We start from the raw sequence: 26139 nt of genomic DNA, 5'->3' as shown, positions 1-26139 counted from the left end.
GAGACTCTGCCTTAAAAAAAAAAAAACCTAATTTTAAGGCGTTCCTAGTGGTGTTCCATTGTCTGGACCCTGTGTCCTCCTGAGAGGTCTTCATCAGCTTTTCCATCACCCTTGCATCTTCCACATACTTCTTTTTTTTAAGAGACAGAGTTCACTTTGTTGCCCTTGGTAGAGTGCTGTGGCATCACAGCTCACAGCAACCTCCAGCTCTTGGGCTTAGGCGATTCTCTTGCTTCAGCCTCCTAAGTAGCTGGGACTACAGGTGCAGTTTGGCTGGGGCCAGGTTCGAACCCACTACCCTCGGTATATGGGACTGGCGCCCTACTCCACATACTTCTATAGCTTCTGCATACAACCATCTATTGATTCAACTAATATGTGTTGGGAACCTGTTCTATCCTGGGTCCTACCAAAACAACTAAGCAGATCATGCTTCCACAGAGTTCCAACCAAGGTGCCTCAAATTCAAGATAAAATGGAGTATCATAAATATTTATAATCTTCAAGTGTATTTCCTTCGTCCAGGAGGATTTTACATTATAATTAAAGCTTAAAGAATGGAAAGGATTTGTGCAAACTAGAATGAAATAGATTTTTTTGTTTGTGAGACAGAGTCTCACCATGTTGCCCTTGGTAGAGTGCCATGGTATCGTAGCTCATAGCAACTTCAAACTCTTGGGCTCAAGCCATTCTCTTGCCTCAGCTTCCCGAGTAGCTGGGACTACAGGTGACCTCCAAAACACCCAGCTATTTTTAGAGACAGGGTGTCACTTCTGCTCAGGCTGGTCTTGAATTCCTGAGCTGAGGCAATCCACCCATCTTTGCCTCAAATAATGCTAGGATTGCAGGCATGAGCCACCGCACTCAGCCTCATTTAAGTTCATATTCAACAATGAAGCAGTGTGGTGGTAGGGCAATATAGTAGTGTAAGAAAAAAATGGAAGCAGTGTAAGATATTTTTATTAAACACAGCATTATTGTTTTAATAAGACTACGATTCACCTTGATCCATTATAAACTTAGTTTCTCAATTAAGATATGCTTTAAGGGGGGCACCTGTGGCTCAAAGGAGTAGGGTGCTGGCCCCATATACTGGAGGTGGCAGGTTCAAACCCAGCCCCAGCCAAAAACTGCAAAAAAAAAAAAAGACATGCTTTAAGTATATAAAATACATGTTGGATTTTGAAGCCCTAATATAAAAAAAGAATAAAATATTTCATTAATAATTTTTTATATTACTTGTTGAAATAAGAATTTGGAAGTATATTAGTTACAGTAGATATATTAGGCCAGGCTTGGTGGTTCACGCCTGTAATCCGAGCACTCTGGGAGGCTAAGGCAGGTGGATTGTCTGAGCTCACAAGTTCGAGACCAGCCTGAGCAAGAGTGAGACCCCATCTCTAAAAATAGCCAGGCATTGTGGTGGCCACCTGTGGTCCCAGCTACTATGGAGGCTGAGGCAAGAAAAATCACCAGAGCCCAAGAGTTTGAGATTGCTGTGAACTATGATGCCCTGGCACTCTACCAAGGGCGACAAAGTGAAACTCTGTCTAAAAAAAAAAAAAAGATATATTAAAATTAACCCATTTCTTTTAGCTTTTATAATGTTGGCTACTGGAAAAATTTTAATTACATATGTCACTTACATTGTATTTTTAAGGGACAGAACTGATCTAGACTTTTATTCAATACTCATTGAAGACATTTGAGTTAGAAATTGTTATGACTAAAACAGGGACTTTACCTAGCAAATGCAAAGATGGGGACCTAATCATTTGTACCCTCATATTAATCTGAAATTAAAGAAAAGAAGTTGTTATGGTTAGAATTTTGGTTTAGAATAATTTATCTGGCATTCCTTGTGTGGAACAGGCTAGTTTTTGAAGAATAAATCGGAGAGAAGACCCCTTAGAAAGTGATAAGGGCCTGAGGGCTGGGATTAGGCCCTTCAGGATCAATAGAAATGATGAATGGTTTAAACCCAGTTTAGACGGGAAAATCAACATTTCTCAAATTTTTCTTTCTTCACCCTGAGGACTTCTTTCTACAGTGTCCTCAGATTCAAAGTGAACTCTGCCTATAGCTAACACAATAAAGATTTAAAAATAACAGGCTTTAACCAAAGTTTTTTTTTTTTTTTTTGAGACAGAGTCTTACTATGTCACCTTTGGTAGAGGGCTGTGGCATCACAGCTCACAGCAATCTCCAACTCTTGAGCTTAAGCAATTCTCTTGCCTCAGCCTCCCAAATTGCTGGGACTACAGGTGCCCACCACAACGCCTAGCTATTTTTTTGTTGTTGTTGTATTTGCCATTGTTGTTTGGCAGGCCTGGACTGAGTTAAAACCCGCCAGCCCTGGTGTTTGTGGCTGGCGCCCTAGGCGCTGAGCTATAGGCGCCGAGCCAAAAACGTTGTTCTTTATGAGGAATAAATATTATGAATGCAAGCAAAGTCTTAGAGCAGTCATTAGCTTTCTTGTGTACTTTGAAATACCATTTATGTTATTTTATGAAAGACAGTTTTTCTTCTCTTTGTCTCAATGTGTTCAAAACGCTGTATTCCCGGCTTGGTGCCTATAGCTCAAGTGGCCAGGGCACCAGCCACATACACCAGAGCTGGTGGGTTCGAATCCAGCCCAGGCCCACCAAACAACAATGATACTATAACCAAAAAATAGCTGGGTGTTGTGGCGGGCACCGTGGTGTGCGCCTGTACTCAAGGAAACTATTTGTTGATGTGTTTGGGAGATTGGTTAATGGGGTCTGACTGGGAGGCTGAGGCAAGAGGATCGCTTAAGCCCAAGAGTTTGAGGCTGCTGTGAGCTGTGACACCCTGTAATCCTACCCAGGGCGACAGCTTGAGACTGTCTCAAAAAAAAAGCCCTGTATTCCCTAACTTTAGGATTTTTTGTTTTGTCTTTGTTTTTAAGACAGAGTCTCACTTTGCTGCCCTCAATAAAGTGCTGTAGTATCATAACTCAGAACAGCCTCAAACTCTTGGTCTCAAGGGATCCTCCTGCCTCAGCCTCCCAAGTAGCTGGGACTATAGGGGCTGCCACAACACCCAGCTATTTTTGTTTTGTTGTTGCAGTTGTCATTTTTTAGCTGGTCTGTGCCAGGTTGGAACCCGCCAGCCTCAGTGTAGGAGGCCCTACCCATTGAGCTATGGGCACTGCCACCCAGCTATTTTTTAGAGATAGGGTCTCACTCTTGCTCAGGCTGGTCTGGAACTCTTGAGCTCAAGTAATCCACCCACCTCAGAGTCCCAGAGCATTAGGATTACAGGTGTGAACCACCTCGCCTGGCCCCCTTTTTGTTTGTTTTCTACTTGGTCATCAAACTAACAAACATCCATCTCACAAAGTTGAATGAAGCTAGGATTGAGATTTACCTTCTGATTTGGGACTGAAAGAGCTCAGATAAGTACTCTGTTCATTCCCTTTCTTCTAAGCAGACCTGCATTAAACTATTAAGTGTAAATTTCATAACATTCCTTCCCCACATCTTCTATTTTGAAATGTACTATCACATTTCCTCCTTTTGTTTTCAGTAAAAATAGAGGAAGATGTCATAAGGAGTTGAATGACTCGACCACCAGGCCTTGCTGTTCCCCCCTGGCATATTTACTGTTGTCATGATTGCTGACCAGAGCTATGACTGTGACTACACCCAGTTTTTCCCAAACTCCCAAAGACCCCATTAACCAATCTCCCAAATACATCAACAAATAGTTTCCTTGAGCAACCATTCTATATTGCCCAGGGTAAGAATTAATTTAACTTGACCATCTCTGTTACTGTGGGAACAAGGCCAGTGCTGAACTGGTTTCTGTTAGGACAGTGGTTCTCAACCTGTGGGTCACGACCCCTTTTTAATTAAGTTTATTTTATTTATTTTAATTTTTTTGTTGTTGCAGTTTGGCCAGGGCTGGGTTTGAACTCACCACCCTCGGTATATGGGGCCGGCACCCTACTTATTGAGCCACAGGCACCACCCAACACAACCCCTTTTTATTTTATTTATTTTTTTTTTTTTGTAGAGACAGAGTCTCACTTTTATGGCCCTCGGTAGAGTGCCATGGCCTCACACGGCTCACAGCAACCTCCAACTCCTGGGCTTAAGCGATTCTCTTGCCTCAGCCTCCCGAGTAGCTGGGACCACAGGCGCCCGCCACAACGTCCGGCTATTTTTTGGTTGCAGTTTGGCCGGGGCCGGGTTTGAACCCGTCACCCTCGGTATATGGGGCTGGCGCCTTACCGACTGAGCCACAGGCGCGGCCCCACAACCCCTTTTTAACGATGAAAATACATTGCTGCATTAGGAAGGTTGAGAACCACTGTGTTGGGAGCTTCTGATATGAGTGTTTTTCTCAATAAGTTCAACACACTTTATTTTTTATTTATTTATTTTTTTTTTTTGTGGGTTTTGCCTGGGGCTGGGTTTGAACCCGCCACCTCCGGCATATGGGACCGGTGCCCTACTCCTTGAGCCACAGGCGCTGCCCACACTTTATTTATTTATTTAGAGACAGACTCTCACTCTGTTGTCCTGGGTAGAGTGCCATGGCGTTATGGCAGCAACCTTAAACTCTTGGGCTCAAGGGATCCTCCTGCCTCAGCTTCCCCAGTAGCTGGGACTACAGGAAACTGCAGTCGTGCTAGGCTAGTTTTTCTTTTTTTTTTTTTTTTTTTGTAGAGACAGAGTCTCACTTTATGGCCCTTGGTAGAGTGCCGTGGCCTCACACAGCTCACAGCAACCTCCAACTCCTGGGCTTAGGCGATTCTCTTGCCTCAGCCTCCCAAATAGCTGGGACTACAGGCCCCCGCCACAACGCCCGGCTATTTTTTGGTTGCAGTTTGGCCGGGGCTGGGTTTGAACCCGCCACCCTCGGTATATGGGGCCGGCGCCTTACTGACTGAGCCACAGGCGCCACCCGCTAGGCTAGTTTTTCTATTATTAACAGAGACAGGGTCTCTTTCTTGCTCAGGCTTGAACTCCTATCTCTAAAAATCCACCTACCTCAGCCTCCCACAATGCTAAGATTACAGGTGTGAGCTTGAGTTCAAGATCAGCCTGAGCAAGATAAAGATCTGGTCTGTACTAAAAATAGAAAAATAGCTGGGCATCTTGGAGGGCACCTGTAGTCCCAGCTACTCTTGAGACTAAGGCAGGAGCATCGCTTAAGCCCCAAGAGTGTGAGGTTGCTGTAAGCTATGACGCCCTGGCACACCACCCAGGGTGATGAAGTGAGACTCTAAATAAATAAACGTTAAAATTGATGCAGTTTAGGCCGGGTGCAATGCCTCATGCTTATAATCCTAGCACTCTGGAAGCTGAGGCTGGTGGATTGCTTGAGCTCAGGAGTTGGAGACTAGCTTGAGCAAGAGTGAAAGACTCGGTCTTTACTAAAAAGAGAAAAACTACCCAGGGCATTGTGGCCCAAGCCTATAGTCCCAGCTAGTCCAGTGGCTAAGGCAAGAAGATTGCCTGAGCTCAAAGAATTTGAGGTGCTGTGAGACATAATGCTATGGCACTCTAGCCTGGGAGAACAGGGTGAAACTCCATCTCCAAAAAAGATAAAATTGATGCAGCTTAAAATATTTTTCTGTTAAATACAACTATGTTGTTTTGGTAAGACTACATATCACCTCAACCTAAAAATTTACTGTGTTACAAAGACTTAGCACAAAAAAAGAAAGTAAACTATTTTAATAATTTTTACATTGAGTCCATGCAGAAATGATATTATTTTGGATATACTGGATTAAATAAAATAATTATTAAAATTAGTTTTTCTTCTTTTAGAATTTTTGTGTAGCTACTAGAAAATGTAACGTGATGTGCTTGCATTACCTTTCTATTGCCCTGTGTGATTTTTTTCTTTTGGCTTGGCTGCTAAATCCAGTTGCTCTGGTACTAAAGGGACCTCTGGCTCTGTGTTTCCTAGAAGGGGAGAGTGAGATGGAGGAGGGGAAGTGTCATCAGATCAGGTTTAGAAAATACCTTCATTTAAGGAAAAGAGACAAGGTAAGTAATCTGGTTTGTTTCAGTAGTATCAATTTGGATTCTATACTCTCAAGCAAAACCTAGCAGGGGTGTCCAACCTTTTTACTTTCTCTACTGCACATTAGAAAAAGAAAATTTATCTTGGGTCACACAGTAAATACACAAAAACTAATGAAAGCCGATGAGCAAAAAAAAGTCTGTGCATGATTTTCATGATATCCAACACCACAAATAAGCAAAAAAAGTCCTTACAATACGAGCATGCGGCCCACAGGCCACAGATTGGACACCCATGCAAGGAAAATTAGTTCCTCGAACTCACTGTGGAGAAAAATTTATGTGTTTATTGAGCTTCCTTCGCCCCGCCCCACTCCAGGGTTGGACATTAAGGAATGGGACAACAGTTGATATTTTTCCTCTAACAAAGCCTTGATATTATCTCCCAATTACCCAACTGTTTAAACACAAACCACATTGTTTTGCTTTGTTTACTCTCACACTGGAGCCACTTCTCTCTTGCCCTCATTATCCTTCATTTCCTCAGTTCTCATTTTTCTTACTATGTTTTTCTACTGACCTTGTTCCATTTTCTTCCATGATTTAGTAATTAGGTAAGGTATCTCACATTTTTCTTTCAAGAAACTCATAGTCCATAACCAATAGGATATTAATGATCCTTCTTAGTTGTGTGAGAATCAGTTGCTCTCTTCCTTTATTTCTTTTTTTTTTTTTTTTCTTTTTTGAGACAGAGCCTCAAGCTGTCACCCTGGGTAGAGTGCGGTGGCATCACAGCTCACAGCAACCTCTAACTCCTGGGTTCAAGCGATTCTCCTGCTTCCCCCTCCCAAGTAGCTGGGACTACAGGTGCCTGCCACAACGCCCGGCTATTTTTTTTTTTTTGGTTGCAACCGTCGTTGTTGTTTGGCGGCCAGGCTGGATTCCAACCCGCCAGCTCAGGTGTATGTGGCTGGCGCCTTAGCGGCTTGAGCCACAGGCACCGACCCAATCCCTTCATGTTTTAAGTGGAAGAAGAGAAACACTATAAATTCCTTATGGTTCAAAACTTTAGTTCACTGGAGAATCACTGACTTCTTGGAGAGTATCTGTTATGTAGGGAGTGCTCAGTAAATACCTGTTTAATTGAATTGGAAATTTATTGCATTTCTCTAAGCCTGAGACTGGTGGCACAGTCATGCGGTATTCAGAGTGGGAGGTATGGTGAATGCCAAAGAGGAATTTGGGTTGTATCCCATAGACAGTTGATCTTCTCCTTCCTGCCGCTGGGCGAGTTAGTCTGGCTCCTGGAAAATCGGGTGTCCTTTCCCCCAGGCGATATTATGCTAATCAAAAGACTAGTAGAGCCAAAAACTAGCCAAGTTCTTCCCCCTTCGAACTCTACCTAGAATAAAAAAGCCGCTGTGAATTCATAGGATTATGAATCGTTCCTGCTAACATTCCTTAAACAACCTTGCATCTTTGATGGTAGGTAGCACTCACTAGACTTTGCCTTTTAAAAAGCAGATTTAATCAATCCCGAACCGACGCAAAAGCAAAAAGTAGTGTATTTGCCCTCCCTCAAGGCTTTTCTGGTAGCATTTTATCTGTGAAACTAAGAGGTTGTAGCTGCAGTCGAAGAGGGAAGAAGTAAAGGATGAGCTTTTAAAAAGGGGTTGGTGGAGAGTGACAGGATGTGGTTTTTAAAGGGGGGGGCGTTATTGCCTGCTGGTTGAGGGGCAGGGAGGGAGGGGTGTTCTGAATTCTGATAACACAAAATTCCGAGAGGTCACGAGATTATTGGGGGCGGGTGTGGGGTGGGGCTGGGGGCTTGTCGCCCTTGCAGGCTCCACCCTTTGCTGAGATTATAACTAGCGGGAGAGCAGCCGGGGCCAGAGATGCTGTAATGGTGAGCGTGCGTTTCCGAGCGATTCTGAGGACCTGAGGGAAACTTGCTCCCCGCAAGGACATTTTGAAGGTTTTGTTGGCTGGAAGAGGTGTCTCTGGAATCCCACTCCCAAATCTTTCTTGAAGATTTGAAAGGAACTAGGTTAGGGCCATGGGGACACAAAAGGTAAGAATGTTATAATTACTGGTTATTTTTGCTTGTTTGGGGTACGCTCAGAAAGGCACATTTTAATGGCGATTGCCTCGTTCTATTTTCTCCTGAGTCACCCGGCCATCTCAAGGCCTTTGCATTTCTTCAGCCTGCAGTGCTGTGGTTTCACTAGTTCTCTTTGAATGCCATATTCAATGAAGGATTTATCCCAATGCCATTCACCTCGTTATTGTAGGGAAGTCACCTGGAGAAGTTGAGTTTGCTTCTCAGATTTATTTTATGTAAACTATACGCTATTGAGGACAGGAGGCGACCGAGTGAGTGTTCAGAGGATCAGGGGCTGCTTGGTTGTGTAGATTACAAGTGTGGGCGCCATGGCCATGTAGACTTCTCTGGAAGCATTAGACCTTGAAAGGACTGGGGATGTTTGGGGTGCAGGTCATTGTCCTGCCATCTGTTCTAAATCCTATAGGATGCCGTGGGTGCCAGTTTTTCTTCCTGTTGTGGTTATTCTTTTGAGTGCAGGATGTGTTAATATACTTTTGTGTCTTGTATATACAGTCTTTGGAGGGAGACATGCATTTTCACCAGGATAAATTTGTTTGAAAATAAAGGGAAATAAGAGAATGGATGGGGGAAAAATGGGACTGAAGAGTAAAAGGCCCTCCAAGATGTGAATGATGAAAGTAGAATGAATATTTTTTTTTTTTTTTTTACTAAAAAGAAAAAGAATTTAGCCGGAAGAGCTTTATACTGGCAGGACTTTCTGTAGTGCTGATACTTAGGTGGGACTGCGAGGCCTCGGCTGGACGGAGTAGGCGAGGTCAGCTCCCCAGTTGAAGCTCCTGGCCTGCTACACTGGCTGACACGAAAGGAGTCTGTGATAGGAAAGGCTGAAGGGAATGAGAGGCCATAGATTATGTTCTCAGGGATGGAAAGTGAGGTGCCCCAAGGTGAAAATCTAAAGTAATGCCCATTTGCCTCTTTCAATTATTCACAGCAAGGTAAGAGATGACTTTCTGTTTTGTTTTTGTTTTTGAGACAGAGTCTCACTTTGTCGCCCTCGGTAGAGTGTGGTGGCGTCATAGCTCACAGCAATCTCTAAACTCTTGGGCTCAAGTGATTCTCTTGTCTCAGCCTCCGGAGTAGCTGGGACTACAGGCGCCCGCCACAACACCCGGCTATTTATAGAGACAGGGTCTCGCTCTAGCTCAGGCTGAAAGAGACGACTTTTTGATCCCCCTCCACTAAGAAATGTTTCCTAGATGTTGGTTTGGGATTATATCTAACGTTATTCAGAAAATGGGAAGACTTTCAAATGCCGCTAGAACGTAGTGTGGGTGGAGAGAGAAAAAGACTCAAAGACAACAGTTACCACCACTACCAGCCCTGCTTTTGTGAGTCTGAGGTACACTGGATGTAGCTGTTTGTGAAACAATCAGTTCTTAGGAATGTTCCCTAAGGCTGTCTTTGCCTCTGCCCTCCCAGTTCTTGCTCACAGTCCTATGCTTACCTTTATCCTCATATAGGTTTTTAAAAATTTCCAAAATGACTATCCCTTTTCTCTTAACTTCTCCCTTCCCTAATTTTCTTACAACTTTTCCCAGGTTGACCCAGATTCTTATGTCCAGATAAGTTCTTCAGTATAACCTATACCTTTGTGTTTCTCATTCATTACCTAAGTGTCATTAGATTTTTGTCCATTTCATATCACTCATAGGTCAAATTCTCTAATATAGCTCCATAATCAATGAGAGGTAATCATCAAAGTTTTTTTTTCTTTTAATTAATTTTTTTTTTTTTATTGTTGGGGATTCATTGAGGGTACAATAAGCCAGGTTACACTGATTGCAATTGTTAGGTAAAGTCCCTCTTGCAATCATGTCTTGTCCCCATAAAGTGTGACACACACCAAGGCCCCACCCCCCTCCCCCCCCCGTCCCTCTTTCTGCTTTTCCTCCCCCCCAACCTTAATTGTCATAAATTGTCCTCATATCAAAATTGAGTACATAGGATTCATGCTTCTCCGTTCTTGTGATGCTTTACTAAGAATAATGTCTTCCACTTCATCCAGGTTAATACGAAGGATGTAAAGTCTCCATTTTTTTTAATAGCTGAATAGTATTCCATGGTATACATATACCACAGCTTGTTAATCCATTCCTGGGTTGGTGGGCATTTAGGCTGTTTCCACATTTTGACGATTGTAAATTGAGCTGCGGTCATAGCTCACAGCAACCTCAAACTCTTGGGCTCAAGTGATTCTCTTGCCTCAGCCTCCTGAGTAGCTAGGACTACAGGCTCTTGCCACAACGCCTGGCTATTTTTGTTTGTTTGTTTAGCAGGCCCAGGCTGGGCTGTGTTCTGGCTGGACTGGGTTCGAACCCACCAGCCCTGGAGCATGTGGCCAGCTCCCTAACCACTAAGCCACAGGCACCCTCAATCAAAGTTTTAAGGAGTGCTTCTTCTCTCCTCCCTGTTCTGCCCTCTCCTCAGGTCACTCCATCTCTGATCTTCGCCATTGCTATTGCTACAATTGGCTCTTTCCAGTTTGGCTACAACACTGGAGTCATCAATGCTCCTGAAATGGTAAGTGCTAGGCAATGATAGTTAGAATTTGGAATAGGGACGTTATTCCTTTCATTTAAGTAGGATTTCAAGAATTCAGAATGAAAGACAAACTTTATATCCAGCCTGGCTAAGATGGAAGAGGGAGAGAATATTGGTGGGGAAATCTAGTGGAGTCATTTAATGCAAGCAGAAGGCCCGTTTGCTTGCTGTACTCTAGATCTTACCTGTTCTTCCTCTCCCCCACTCTCCTCTCCTCACTGTGGTACACTTCCCATATTATTCTTTAAGGGCTAGTTACAAAGAAGGGGGTTCTCTTAGGAAAGGGCAATGGTAGACAGTGAACATCAGTGCTGCCACCTACTGGGGTTTTCAAGATTAAATAAAAACTGGCCTTTGAAGATAGTAATATTAACTCCAATATGTCATCTGTCCCTTCTATCCCCCTCTAGTCATGCCTTTGATCCTCTACCTATAAAGTAAAGGTAAAGTTCTTCTTTTAGGAAGGAAATGATTCCTAATATCTTTTGTTCTCATCCAATGGTTAACAGTCTATCCTCCCACCAACCGTTTTATGTTGCAGATCATAAAGGACTTTCTCAATTACACTTTGGAAGAGAGGCTAGACAATGTTCCTTCGAAGGAGTTGCTCACATCCCTCTGGTCCTTGTCTGTGGCCATTTTCTCTGTTGGTGGTATGATTGGCTCCTTTTCCGTTGGACTATTTGTCAACCGCTTTGGCAGGTATTGACCAGAAAGTGGGCTGTGCTGGTTGCATTGAAGACAATATAGAGAGTTAGGGCAGGGAGGTTGATTGATTGATGGTGCATTTGAGAGAACACTTCAGATTTGAATCAAGGGAAACCTAGTCCAACTAGCCCTGAGTATGACTACTCTTTCTTGGAGCCCAATTACTGTACATAGCTTCTACCAACCTCGGTATGGTAGAAGTGAATGACTGGCCTTTTCAGTCCAGCTTAGGCTAGTTCAGAGGTTTTTGTTTGTTTGTTTATTTGGTGTTTTTGGGAGGACAGAGTGAGACCATGGGTAAAGTGCCTTGGCATCATAGCTCATAGCAACCTCAAACTCTTGGACTTGAGCAATCCTCTTACCTCAGCCTCCCAAGTAGCTGGTACTGCAGGCATGCACCACTATGCTTGGCTAGTTTTTCTTTTTTTGGCCGGGGCTGGGTTTGAACCCACCACCTCCGGCATATGGGACCGGCGCCCTACGGCCTTGAACCACAGGCGCCGCCCCCTTGGCTAGTTTTTCTATTTTTAGAGTCAGGGTCTTGATCTTGCTCAAACTGGTTTCAAACTCCCGAGCTTAAACAATCCACCGGGTTGTTTTAATCCTCCCAGAATGCTAGGATTACAGGTGTAAGCCCCTTCACCTGGCCCAGAGTTATTTTCTAGTAAGCTTAACTGTGGAGTTTCCCAGAAACATAGTTCATATATAAGGTCTAAAGTTGTTTACTTTTCTAAAAGATCCTGGGGTTTCATAGAAATGTTTTCATTATTTTACATAGGATTAGTAGGAAATATTTTTCTAATTCTTGATCTATGGCAAATGTGACTAATGGCCAAATAATTAAATTGAATTCTTCTTCTTTTTTTTTTTTTTTTTGTAGAGACAGAGTCTCACCCTATGGCCCTTGGTAGAGTGCTGTGGCCTCACCCAGCTCACAGCAACCTCCAACTCCTGGGCCCAAGCGATTCTCTTGCCTCTGCCTCCTGAGTAGCTGGGACTACAGGCGCCCACCACAACGCCCGGCTATCTTCTTCTTTTTTTATATTGAGACAGAGTCTTACTCTGTTGCCCAGGATAGACTACAGGCACCCACCACCACAATGCCCAGCTCATTTTTCTATTTTCAGTAGAGATGGAGGTCTTACTGTTGCTCAGACTGGTCTCGAACTTGTGATGAGTTCAACGAATCCTCTGACCTTGGTCTCCTACTAGGCTTGAGCCGCTGCACCCAGCCTGATTTATTTTTTGCAGTTTTTGGTCGGGGCTTGGTTTGAACCGCCACCTGTGGCATATGGGGCCGGCGCCCTACTCCTTTGAGCTACAGGCGCCAACCCCCTTTTTTTTTTCCGAGACACTGTCTCTGTCACCTGGGTCAGAGTGCAGTAGAGTCATCATAGCTCACTGCAAGCTCAAATTTCTGGGCTGAGGCAATCTTCCCTCACTTGGCCTCCCAAAGTGCTAGGATTACAGGCATGAGCTGCCACGCCCAGCCTTGCATTGAATTTTTTTCCCCAAAAAAGAAAACTGAATTTTCTCATTCTATACTAGCTTATTAATATATTTTGGAGGATAGAATATCCCTTTCAGTAATGACAGATGAAGAAACCATTTAGTTCGCAATTAGATGTTGTAGAAATGTAAAAGGAATTCAATTTAAAAATTAATAAGGCAACCTATTTTATTTCATAATGTTTATTATTATTGTTATTTGTTTATTTATTTATTTTTTTGACAGAGTCTCACTGTGTTACCAGCAACCTCAAACTCTTGGGCTCAAGCAATTCTCTTGCCTCAACCTCCCAAGTAGCTGGGACTCTAGGAGCCCGCCACAATGCCCAGCTATTTTTTTTTGTTGTTGCAGTTGTCACTGTTTAGCTGGCCCAGGCTGGATTTGAACCTACCAGTCTTGGTGCATGTGCCCAGCACTATAACCACGGTGCTATGGGCACTGAACCTATTATTGTTATTTTTTAAAGAGACAAAGGTCTTTTTATGTTCTTGGACTCAGTGATCCTCCCAACTAGAAATGTTCTGATAATAGAAAGTGAAAAGGAAAAGTTACACCAAAAGAGGAGAAGATAGGAGCCAAAAAGAGCAGAATAATGAAGAAAGAAAAGGATACAATGAGATCTTATCATTTCACTAACCTCACTTTGTGTTTGATTAACCATTACAGGCGCAACTCAATGCTTATTGTCAACCTGTTGGCCATTGCTGGTGGCTGCTTCATGGGGTTCTGTAAATTAGCTGAATCGTTTGAAATGCTGATCCTGGGCCGATTGATTATTGGCCTCTTCTGCGGACTCTGCACTGGTTTTGTCCCCATGTACATTGGAGAGATCTCTCCTACTGCCCTACGGGGTGCCTTTGGTACTCTTAATCAGCTGGGCATTGTCATCGGGATCCTGATAGCCCAGGTACTCTAGAATTTCTCATGCTTAATGAGTATTAGTTTCAGTGCTCATTAAAAGAGTTAACATGGGTAAAGCATTATTCCATCACATGTAAAAGTTTCAGATATTGTTACTATAGCTTACAGATAAAGCAGCGGACAGGATAGAGAAAGGAAAAGAAGCACAATCTGTTTATCTTTTCCTATAGTAAAAAAAGGGATGATTTTCATTAACTTTTTTTTTAAATGAACTTGTGGCTTATGGAGTGTGGGTTTTAATACCATTATCATTGTCTGGTCCCTAGATTTTTGGTCTGGAAGTCATCTTGGGATCTGAAGAGTTATGGCCTGTGCTATTAGGCTTTACCATCATTCCAGCTGTCCTACAAAGTGTAGCTCTTCCATTTTGCCCTGAAAGTCCTAGATTCTTGCTCATTAATCGAAAGGAAGAAGAAAAGGCTAAGGAGAGTGAGTATCTTCCATACTTCACTATAGGAATTTCAGGGTTGTGGTTTAAGGATTGAGGGTATTGTATCTATTTTTTGTCATTCACTTTCCCTGCCCCTCAGAGCCAAGTAGAGAGTTTTCTGATGACTCTTGAATTGAACTTTCAACCCCAAAGAACGAGGTAGAAGACAAGTACAAGTGCAGATGTTCACTGATCACCACATCTTGTGTGGTTTCTTCCCAGCTTTCTTTTCTTTTCTTTTTTAAGACGAAGTCTTAGTTTGTCACCCTCGGCAGAATGCTGTACCATCATTGCTCACAGCAACCTCAAACTCTTGGGCTTAAGTGATTCTCTTGCCTCAGCCTCCCAAGTAGCTAGGACCACAGGTGCCCACCACAACGCCCGGCTGTTTTTTTGTTCGCGTTGTTGCAGTTGTTGTTGTTTAGCTTGCCCGGGCCGGGTTCGAACCCACCAGCCTTGGTGTATGTGGCCGGGGCCGAAACCACTGTGCTACGGGCCCCGAGCCATCTTCCCAGCTTCTTATAGGAAAAATGAATTTGGGGTGGCACATTACCTTTATCTTTTCCTCTTTGTTCTTTTCACCAGCTCTCCAGCAGTTGTGGGGCACCCAGGATGTGTCCCAGGACATGCAGGAGATGAAAGATGAGAGTGCCAGGATGGCACAAGAGAAGCGAGTCACAGTACTAGAGCTCTTTAGAGCCCCCAACTACCGGCAGCCCATCATGATTTCCATTGTGCTGCAGCTGTCTCAGCAACTCTCTGGAATCAATGCTGTGAGTATCTACTTTGGGGTCATGGGCATCCCATAGTATTTCACTTAAAGCATTCACCAGAAGTGAGTGGCATTCGTTATGCTCACCTTGTATATACAGAGTCCAAAGTCCCTCAAATCGCTTGGCACATAGCAGCCACTCAGAAAGTATTGATTATATAAGTTTTTCTTTGCTTTTCTTCTTTTTTTTTTCTGAAACAGTCTCTCTTTGCTGCCCTTGATAGAGTGCCATGGTATCATAGCTCATAGCAACCTCAAACTCTTGGGCTCAAGCCTCTCGCCTCAGCCTCCCAAGTGGCTAGGACTACAGGTGCCCGCCACAGTGCCCTGCTATTTTTTAGAGACAGGGTCTCACTCTGGCTCAGGCTGGTCTGGAACCTGTGAGCTCAGGCAATCCACCTGCCTCGGCCTCCCAGAGTGCTGGGATTATAGGTGCGAGCCACCACGCCTGGTATTGTTTTTCTTTTCATTTTTTTTTTTTTGCAGTTTTTGGCCGGGGCTGGGTTTGAACCCGCCACCTCTGGCGTATGGGCTGGTGCCCTACTCCCTTGAACCACAGGTGCCGTCCTGTTTTCCTTTTCTTAAAATTATAGCTATAGTACATATTTTACTATGAAAATGAAAAAGTGAATAAAAGGAAAAATTTAAATCACCCTTAGTCTTGGAATTTATGTATGTTAACATTTGTTCTCATATTTTCATTACTTCTTTTTTTAACCACTCTTTTATTTTCAGTCCTTTTTAACTCTAATCTTATATGCTCTCATCAATCATAATGTAGGCCATACAACCTAAGTCTTACATTTTACTTGCCTTGACTTTTCCCCAGGACTTTACAGTCTAAAATTAGTTTAAAGGCCGAGCACACCGACTCATGCCTATAATTCCAGCACTTGGAAGGCCGAGGCAGGTGGATTGCATGACCTCACAAGTTCAAGGCCAGCCTGAGTCCAAGAGTTTGAGGTTGCTGTGAGCTAGGCTGACGCCATGGTACTCTACTCAAGGGCACAGAATCTGTCTCCAAAAAAAGAAAGGAAGGAAGAGAAGGGAAAGAAGGCTCCTATAAGGGGCCTGGAAAACAAACTGGGCACAGTGGTGCTCACACTTGTAATCCTAGCACTCTGGGAGGCTAAGACAAAAAGATCACTTGAGCTGAAGAGCTTAGGAGTTCAAGACCCAGCCTGAACAAAAAGAAGAACCCATTTCTACCAAAAACAGAAACATTCGCGGGGTGTTGTGGGTACCTGTAGTCCCAGCTACTTGGGAGGCTGAGGTAGGAGGATCACTTGAACTCAGGATTTTGAGGTTGCTGTGAACTAGGCAACGGATTTAGACCCTGTCTCAAAAGGAAAAAAAAAAAGTGATGCACAGCAGGCATAGAAATCACTTTTCCAGCCTACTTGTGTTTTCTAATTTCCTTTAATGGCGGACAGGTAAGAGGTTGGATAGTTTTCTAATTTCCTTTAATGGCGGACAGGTAAGAGGTTGGATAGGGTTTAGCGAGGAGAGTAAATGGCTTTGAAGTGAAATGATATAGGGGTTAGCTTGTTAAACTTGTTGGTACTAGATAGCAAAGTAATTTACCATAAGAAGTTTGCCTGAGGCCAGGAGTGGTGGCCATGTGGTGGCTCATGTCTGTAATACTAGCACTCAAAGAGGCCAAATCGTGGATTGCTTGAGCTCAGGAGTTGCCAGACCAGCCTGAACAAGAATGAGACTCCATCTGTACTTAAAAATAGAAAAACTAGCCAGACATGTGATGGGTGCCTGTAGTCCCAAGTACTCAGGAGGCTGAGGCAAGAGGATTGCTCAAGCCCAAGAGTTTGAGGTTGCTGTTAGCTAAGGTGCCACAGCACTCTATCTATGGAGACAGAGCAAACTATCTCAAAAAAAATAGGTTTGCCTGAGATGTGTAGATGTTTTGATAAGGAAGAGAATTGGCATACCTATACATGGCTGACTTTTTTTTTTTTTTGAGGCAGAGTCTCATTATGTTGCACTCGGTAGAGAGCTGTGGTATCACAGCTCACAGCAAACTCAAACTCTGGGCTTGAGTGATTCTCTTGCCTCAAGTTCCCAAGTAGCTAGAACTATAGGCACCCGCCACAACACTCGGCTATTTTTGTTGTTGTTGCAGTTGTTGTTTTGGCTGGCCCCTGCCGGGTTCAAACCCATCAGCCTCGGTGCATGTGGCTGGCGCCCTAACCACTGTGCTGTGGGCACTGAGCCACGTGGCTGATTTTTAACTCACCAGATGTCCTACAAGGTACATGTCATCATAAAATATTACGGAGATTTTTTTTAATAATTTTAATTCACTCTTGAGCATCAGTTTTCAATGAGAATGATTGTATAATTCTCTGTTTCAAAAGTACAGCTGTAATCTTATTTTAGAAAGTATCAATATACATAGTTTCTATCTTAGAAACTTGTATAGAAATTTGAAGACTTGTTTTTTGAGAAGGTAAATCTCAATGTAGAGTTATATATTCATCAAAAACACTGATAATGTTGCTGTGGAGGCAGATATTCTGGATGAGATAAACTGAACCTGGGTGATCTAGATAATGTTACCTTGTTACCTTGAGGTCTGAGTCTTTTCTTTTTTTTTTTGAGACAGAGTCTCCCTTTGTCACCCTTGGTAGAGTGCCGTGCCATCTTAGCTTACAGCAACCTGAGACTCTTGGGGTCAAGCGATTCTCTTGCCCCAGCCTCCCAGGTAACTGGGACTACAGGCGCCCACCACAGTGCCCAGCTATTTTTTAGAGACGGGGTCTCGCTCTTGCTCAGTTTGATCTCAGACAAACCTGTGAGTTCAGGCAACCCCCTTCCTCAGCCTCCCAAGTGCTGGGATTATAGGCATAACCCACCTCGCCTGGCGTAAGTCTATGTTTTTTTAAGAGACAGAAGTTAACCTGTCACTCAGGCTGGAGACTGGCACCATAATAGCTTACTGCAATCTTGAACTCCTGTGCTCAAGTGATTTTGCCCTCTCAGCCTCCCAAGTAGCTGGGACTACAAGCATGAAAACCACATCCAGACAATTTTTTTTTTTTTTTTTTTTTGAGACAGAGTCTCAGTTTGTCACCCTTGGTGGAGTGGTGATAGAGTCACTGTGCCCAGCCCACCTCCTAAGACTTGTAAGTTTATTTTTTGTAGTTAGTTGAACTGGTATTCACAGTTGTGTCAAATTGTGTCTTTTATTTCCTATCAGGTATTCTATTACTCAACAGGAATCTTCAAGGATGCAGGTGTTCAGGAGCCAATCTACGCCACCATTGGTGCGGGTGTGGTTAACACTGTCTTCACTGTAGTTTCTGTAAGTTGAATGGTTTGATAATTTGGGGAGGAGGACAGAAAAGAATTCTTATTACAGATGTTCAAAGATGGATAGCATGACCTTTAGTCTCTCTATCATTATTTAAGACTTTTCTGTTATTTAATTCCTCTTTGGGAAAAAGATACATTGAATAGTGGGTGTAAGTCTTCACCCTTTAAACAAGTATGGAATGGGTGGGAAGAGGGAATGTATAGAAGAGCTTATACCAGATGCTTTACACTTTGAATTGAAGAAGAAGAGGTCTGACTATAACAAGTACCCTACTATGGGTGAGGTAGATTTCAGGTAGCTTATACAGTGTTTTCATGGGCTGGAAATTAGAAGTTTCATGTTATATTCTTTTTCCTTTAGCTGTTCCTGGTGGAAAAGGCAGGAAGAAGGACTCTACATATGATAGGCCTTGGAGGGATGGCTTTTTGTTCCATACTCATGACTGTTTCTTTGTTATTAAAGGTGAGTGGTCTTTGAGTAAAGAAAAGGAAAGGAAGGAAGAAAAGAGAGGTTAGAGTTGACTCTCTGTGACAGAGCTGGTGGACTGTTGAGTTTGGAGATCATCAATAAAGTCAAATTCACAAAAAAAATAATAATAAAATAAAGTCAAACTCAGAAGCAACAAGATGCCAGGGCTTTCTTAAGACAGGTTTATTGGCTGGCCCTGTGGCTCCTGTAATCCTAGCACTCCGGGAAGCCAAGGCTAGATTACTTGAGCTCAGGAGTTCAAGACCAGCCTGAGCCAAAAGCAAAACCCCTCCTCTAATAAAAATAGAGAAATTAGCTGGAAGTTGTGGCAGGTTCCTGTAGTCCCAGCTACTTGGGAGGATAAAGCTAGAGGTTCCCTGAACCCAGGAGTTTAAGGTTGCTATGAGCTAGGCTGACCATGCACACTAGCCTGGGCAACAGAGGTAGACTCTGTCTCATAAAAAAAAGCGGGGGGGAGGGAGGGGCGCCTGTGGCTCAAAGGAGTAAGACGCTGGCCCCATATACGGGAGGTGGCGGGTTCAAACCCGGCCCTGGCCAAAAACTGCAAAAAAAAAAAAAAGAAAGACAAGTTTTATTATCAGAAGCAGATAAACTATCACAATCCTTACATTTATATACTGTTATAGCTTATAAAATAATTTATCTAATATAATTCTTAGAATATTGAGGTCCCATTTTACAGATGATGAAGTGTCTCAGTGCAAGATGACATATGTGAGATGACATAGCTAGGATTTAGAAGACCAAAGTTCTTTTTTTTTTTTTTGTAGAGACAGTCTCACTTTATGGCCCTCGGTAGAGTGCCATGGCCTCACACAGCTCACAGCAACCTCCAACTCCTGGGCTTAAGCGATTCTCTTGTCTCAGCCTCTTGAGCAGCTGGGACTACAGGCGCCCGCCACAACGTCCGGCTATTTTTTGGTTGCAGTTTGGCCGGGGCCGGGTTTGAACCTGCCACCCTCGGTATATGGGGCCAGCGCCCTACTGACTGAGCCACAGGCGCCGCCCAAGACCAAAGTTTTTCATCGAGGCTAGTACTTGCAGAGTACCACAGGGCAAAGTGTGCTTGCCGTTTGTTTAGCACTCATCTAGGAGGTGGATTCTAGGTCATACTGTCCTCAATGTTAACTTTCCTCTGTTCCTTCCTCTTATAGGATCACTATACGTGGATGAGCTTTGTCTGTATTGGGGCTATCTTGGTCTTTGTAGCCTTCTTTGAAATTGGGCCAGGTCCCATCCCCTGGTTTATTGTGGCCGAACTCTTCAGCCAGGGACCCCGCCCAGCTGCAATGGCAGTGGCTGGTTGTTCCAACTGGACCTCCAACTTTTTAGTTGGATTGCTCTTCCCGTCTGCTGCAGTAAGTATACTCAACTTATCTTAAAACTGACCCACTTAACTAGCATGTTTAAAATACACTTTAAGGGCTAGGCATGGTGGTTCACACCTGTAATTCTAGCACTCTGAGATGCCGAGGCGGGTGGATTGCCTGAGCTCATGAGTTTGAGACCAGCCTGAGCAAGAGCGAGACCTTGTCTCAAAAAAATAGCCAGGCATTGTGGTGGGCACGTATAGTCTTAGCTACCTGGGAGGCCGAGGCAAGAGAACCACTTGAGCCCAGGAGTTTGAGGTTGTTGTGAGCTGTAATGCCACAGCACTCTACCGAGGGTGACAAAGTGAGACTCTGTCTCAGAAAAAATAATAAAATAAAATGCAACTCAGTAATAGTTGCATTATTAAGTAGTAATAATAGTAGTTAATAACAGTAGTTCCCCCTTGTCTACAGTTTTAGTTACCCATGGTCCAGAAATACTAAATGGAAAATTCCAGAATTAAGCAATGCATAAGTGCTAAATTGTGCACTGTTCTGAGTAGCCTGATGAAATCTCTTTCATCTAGCCTGAGATTTGAATTATCCTTTTGTCCAGCAAATCCATACTATCTGCAATCCCCAACTCGTCAGTCACTTTATTTATTTATTTTTTTGTAGAGACAGAGTCTCACTTTCTACCCTTGGTAGAGTGCTGTGGCATCACACAGCTCACAGCAACCTCCAACTCCTGGGCATAGGCGATCCTCTTGCCTCAGCCTCTCAAGTAGTTGGGACTATAGGCACCCACTGCAACGCCTGGGTATTTTTTTGTTGCAGTTTGGCTGAGGCTGTGTTTAAACCCACACCCTCAGTATATGGGACTGGTGCCCTACCCACTGAGCCACAGGCACTGCCCTGGTGAGTCACTTTAGTAGCCATCTTGGTTCTTAGACCAGCTGTCATGGTATTGTAGTGCTTGCATCCAGGTGACCCTTATTTTACTTCATAATGCCCCCAAACCACAAGAGTGGGGATGTTGGCAATTCAGATATGCCAAAGAAGCTATAAAGGGCTTCTTTAAGTGAAAATTCTCGATTTAATAAGGAAAGAAAAACAACCAGAGCTGAGGTTGCTAGGATCTATCTAAATCATCTGTCCATAAAATTGTAAGGAAGAAAAAATTTGTGCTAGTTTTGCTTTCACACATCAAACTGCAAAAGTAATGGCCATGTTATATGATAGAAGCTTAGTTAAGATGGAAAAGTCATTAAAGGTATGCCTGGAAGACAGGAACAGAAACATTCCAATTGACAAAAACAGGCTTTGGTGCTATCCACATCCCAGGCATCCACTGGGAGTTTTGGGACATATCCCCCAGGATAAGGCAGATCAAGTCCATGAAGAATGTCATTCCAAGACCAGAGGTAGATGCTTGAAGTCTTGGACAGTATTGAACCCTGCATGTACTTTTTTCTTATAAATATATACCTCTGATAAAGTTAATTTATGCTGAGCATGGTGGCTCACACCTGTAATCCTAGCACTCTGGGAGACTGAGGTGGGTGGATTCTTGAGCTCAGGATTTTGAGACCAGTCCGAGCATGATCAAGATCCTGTCTCTACTAAAAACTAGTCAGGTGTCATGGCCAATGCCTGGAGTCCCAGCTAGTTGGGAGGCTGAGGCTGGAGAATCTCATGAGCCCCCAAGAGTTTGAGGTTGCTCTGAGCTATGATGCCACAGCACTCTACCCAGGGGGACTGAGTGAGACTGTCTCAAAAACTAAATAAATAAAGAGGCCAGGCATGGTGGCTCACACCTGTACTCCCAGTACTCAGGGAGGTCGAGGTGGGTGGTTTGCCTGAGCTCATAGGTTTGAGACCAGCCTGAGGCATAGTGAGACCTTGTCTCTAAAAATAGCTGGGCATTGTGGCAGGCACCTGCCAGGTGCCTGTAATCCCAGCTACTTGGGAGTCTGAGACAAGAGAATCACTTGAGCCCAAGAGTTTGAGATTCCTATGAGCTATGACGCTAGGGTACTCTAATGGAGGTGACAAAGTGAGACTCTGTCTCCAATGAATAAATAAATAAATAAATAGGGTGGTGCCTGTGGCTCAAAGGCACCTGGTTCAAATCCAGCCCCAGCCAAAAACTGCAAATAAATAAATAAATAAATAAATAAACAAACAAAGTTTAATTTATATTAGGCACAGTAAGAGATTAAAACAGAACAGTTAGTTATACTGTAATAAAAGTTATGTGGATGTGTCTCCCCCACTCCAAATACTTTATTGTATTATATTCATGATTTTTCTTGTGGTCTGTCAATCTGATAACCAGGATAGCTTCCAAGTGACTGGCAGGTGGGTAGCATACACAGCATCAATACACTGAACAAAGGGAGTATGTTCCAGGCTAGATGGTGCAGGATTTTTGTTATGCTACTCATAGTGGTATGCAATTTATACATGCAGTTTGGGAGGCTGAGGAAGGTGGATTGTCTGAACTCAGGAATTAAAGACCAGCTTGAGCAAAGGTGAGACCCCATCTCTAAAAAAATTAAAAATATCTGGGCGTTGTGGTAGGCGCCTATAGTCCCAGCTACTCAGGAGCTGAGGCAAGAGGATCGCTTGAGCCCGAGTTTGAGGTTGCTTTAAGCTATGATGTTACAGCACTCTATCAAGGGTGACCACTCTATCAAGGGTGACAAAGTGAGACTCTATCTCAAAAAAGACCCAAAAGTTATGAATTGTTTAATTCTGGAATTTTCCTTTGATATTTTTTGACCACAAGTAACTAAAACCATAGACTGTGAAACCACAGACAACGGGAGACTATGTTTATTTATTTTATTTTATTTATTTATTTATTTATTTTTGTAGAGACAGCTCACTGTACCGCCCTCGGGTAGAGTGCCGTGGCGTTACACGGCTCACAGCAACTTCTAACTCTTGGGCTTACGCGATTCTCTTGCCTCAGCCTCCTGAGCAGCTGGAACTACAGGCGCCCGCCACAATGCCCGGCTATTTTTTTGTTGCAGTTTGGCCGGGGCTGGGTTTGAACCTGCCACCCTCGGTATATGGGGCCGGTGCCCTACTCACTGAGCCACAGGCGCCGCCCAAGGGGAGACTATGTTTATAGTTACTGACACATAATGAAGAATCGATCAGATATCAAGGGTTTAAACCAGATTTTCTCCCTCACTTTCAGTGATAGGTTGTTTGTCAATTACCGGATTTTTATATTAACTTTGCTTTTTTCTTTCCTTTTACTAGTCTTATTTAGGAGCCTACGTTTTTATTATCTTCTCCACCTTCCTCGTTATCTTCTTGATCTTCACCTTCTTCAAAGTCCCTGAGACCCGTGGCAGGACTTTTGAGGATATTACACGGGCCTTTGAAGGGCAAGCTGGAGATAGATCTGGGAAAGGCTCCAACATGGAAATGAACAGCATGCAGCCTTTTAAGCAGTCTACTACCCCTGTCTAAGTCATGCCTCCTTCCACCTCCCTCCCAACATGGAAAAGCAACCTCTCCCTGTTTGAGGGAGAGACCTCATCAGGATGAACCCAGGACTGCTTTTGAATGCTGCTACTTGATTCCTTTCTCATCCCACACACTTCATGAGCACTCAGATGAACACTCCATGAGCGCCCCAGATGCTGGGGTTAGTTGGATTCTCAATGGCTTTTTAAATATTTCATTTCTTAGACATTCTCTCCTGTTTAGGAGAGACCAAGTGAACCTACCTTCATTTCAGGAGGTATTGGCCACTTGGCATATGACAACTTTGCCAGCTTTTCCTCCCTTAGGTTCTAATATTGCCCCACTAGGGCACACAGGAGAGGAAGAGTAAGCTGCAATTCCCCCAACCTCAGACTTACCAGGAAGGAGATGTACATAAGAGTGGAAGGCAGAGGGGGATCAAATAAGAGCACCTTCCTCACTTCTGTACAGCTCACACGCAAGTTAACTTGAGTTTTATTTATTTTACCTTCTGGTTTGATTACATAAATATTTATTTTTTTAAGTGTAAAGTAATTTTACCAAATAATGAAAACGTTAGGAAATTGAGGTGAGAGGGAGGTGTTGAAAAAGAGGTTATAGAGGAGAAGATTTGATGCTAGAGAGGGTAAGATACATTCAGAAAGGAAGAATTTAGGGGAAAATATCGGTCGCTATTGGAGGGTATGTGAGGTGGTGCCTGAGGTTTGTGTGTTGCCCCTTAACAATTTCTGTCCTTCAAATAGAAACTCTTTTAAGTTTGATTTCTCAAGTCCGTGTGCCTATATATAAAAAAAAAAGCTACTGATTTTCTTTGGAATTTTTTTCTTTTAAGATTATAGTTTATCTGTAGTATTACGTGAAATCTAGGAGTAACTAAGATGGGCATTGTAGTTACTGGCGGTGGATGAGTTTTAATTTTGGATAGAGTCCAGAAAAGGGAAAATTATTTCTAGAAAGCCTCCTCCCACTGGACTAAACAGCTCCTTCCCCTTGTAGTGGGCTAATGTTTTTTAAGCAATCCCATCACCCATCTGGTGGGAGAGCCCTCCAAATGGTAAACCTAAAATAAATGGTTCTTGGGAGAGGTTCAATATTTCTCCATTTTGTTCTTTAGAAGATTTAGGTGTTAGTTTTTGTTTTATTTTAACCTATAGTTTAGGAATTCAGGGGTGAATGTCATAGCTAACTTGGAATTTGTAACCTCTGCTCTGGGAGAGGGTTTTTCCTGAACGATTATTATCTAGTTTAAGTATGTTCTTGCTTTAGGGTTGTGGCATGCTTGTTTGTGTTACCGCGTTACTGTGGTACCATGCCACGTGCCCTTCCTTAGAGGACTGGAATCTTTCCAATAGACCACATGTGAGGTAGTGTGAGTCAGTGTGCAGTGTAGCCCACACTTGAGAGTATGAATGTATGTGCACTGTCACTTTGCTCTGGGTGGAAGTAGTTTGTTGTAATTTGTTTGCTCTGTTCCTATAGCCTCCTTTTGAATAGAATTATTAAAACTCACCCCTCTCCACGTATTTAAATAACACTGCCTCTGCTGGGTGGTATTTACATCCAGAACTTCAGAATTCAGACTCAGCTGGCTTCCTTTCCCTGTTGGAAACTGGGGGAAGAACTTTGCAAATATTGAGGTTGAGAGTGGAGGGCTCAGCCTCACTCCAGATTCGGACAAGGGAAATAGGAAACATGAGATCAGAGCATTGGCCTTTTGGGGGACACAGGGAGGGGCAGTGGGAGGCATTCTTTCAAGGGGATAAGAAACAGAGGCTTCTAACTCTGGAGCCTTTCAAAGAGTTAGAGGAGACAGAGGAGTTTACTCTTGCCACAGGTCATGGACACCTCAACAGTCATGTTTTTATAAATGGAGATGGGACCCTGATGACTCTCACCCTCTCTTCCCATTTTCCCATTTTCATATGTCTTTGAGCTCCCTTTCCCCTCCTTGGTGCTTATATTCCAGACCCTTCAGACAAACCTTGTCAGCAACAGTATTTTACTCCTCAGTTCTCACCATTCCCTCTGGTCGTTGAGCCTTTGGATAAAAACTCATGTTCACAATGGAGCGAGGTTTTGTTGGAAAAGGTGACTTTCCTCTAACTGCACCTCTACATTTGGCTCATCAAACTGTGGGTTGGCTGTAAGGCAGGGTGGAAGTTTTCCTATTTCTCAGTGACCAGATTGTGAATGTTTCTGTATGAATTTTCTATTATTAATGTTACGGTGGTTCTGTTTAAAAATAAAAATTCTGGACATACATATGACATCATAGGTGCATTCTTTTCTTTTTCTTTTTTTTTTTTTTTTTTTGAGACAGAGTCTCACTATGTCACCCTCAGTGGAATTCTGTGACATCACAGCTCACAGCAACCTCCAACTCTTGGGCTTAAGTGATTCTCTTGCCTCAGCCTCCCAAGTAGCTGGGACTACCGGCGCCTGCCACAACACTCTGCTATTTTTTGGTTGTAGTTGTCATTGTTGTTTGGCAGGCCT

At 43.4% G+C, this 26139-nt stretch overlaps 1 protein-coding gene across 4 annotated transcripts in view; it reads left to right on the top strand.

Moving 5' to 3' along the window:
* SLC2A3 (solute carrier family 2 member 3) overlaps nucleotides 1–25924 on the top strand; it is a 110083-nt gene extending 84159 nt beyond the window's left edge. For 3 of the 4 annotated variants that reach the window (XM_053556703.1, XM_053556707.1, XM_053556704.1), the window contains 9 exons: nucleotides 10555–10647; nucleotides 11210–11370; nucleotides 13553–13793; nucleotides 14074–14236; nucleotides 14823–15010; nucleotides 18224–18328; nucleotides 18701–18802; nucleotides 19984–20187; nucleotides 23413–25924. In XM_053556703.1, the coding sequence (XP_053412678.1) occupies nucleotides 10555–10647; nucleotides 11210–11370; nucleotides 13553–13793; nucleotides 14074–14236; nucleotides 14823–15010; nucleotides 18224–18328; nucleotides 18701–18802; nucleotides 19984–20187; nucleotides 23413–23625 (1470 nt within the window). In that variant the 3' untranslated portion in view covers nucleotides 23626–25924. Of the gene's footprint in view, nucleotides 1–7838; nucleotides 8074–10554; nucleotides 10648–11209; nucleotides 11371–13552; nucleotides 13794–14073; nucleotides 14237–14822; nucleotides 15011–18223; nucleotides 18329–18700; nucleotides 18803–19983; nucleotides 20188–23412 lie in introns of those variants that run through there. The other variant, XM_053556706.1, reaches the window with a different exon arrangement.
* Nucleotides 25925–26139: the final 215 nt, after the last annotated feature.

The sequence above is a fragment of the Nycticebus coucang genome, chromosome 12 (assembly GCF_027406575.1).
Source record: "Nycticebus coucang isolate mNycCou1 chromosome 12, mNycCou1.pri, whole genome shotgun sequence".
Taxonomy (NCBI): domain Eukaryota; kingdom Metazoa; phylum Chordata; class Mammalia; order Primates; family Lorisidae; genus Nycticebus; species Nycticebus coucang.
The sequence above is the reverse complement of the archived record's forward strand: the minus strand, read 5'-3'. Positions and strand labels throughout refer to the sequence as shown.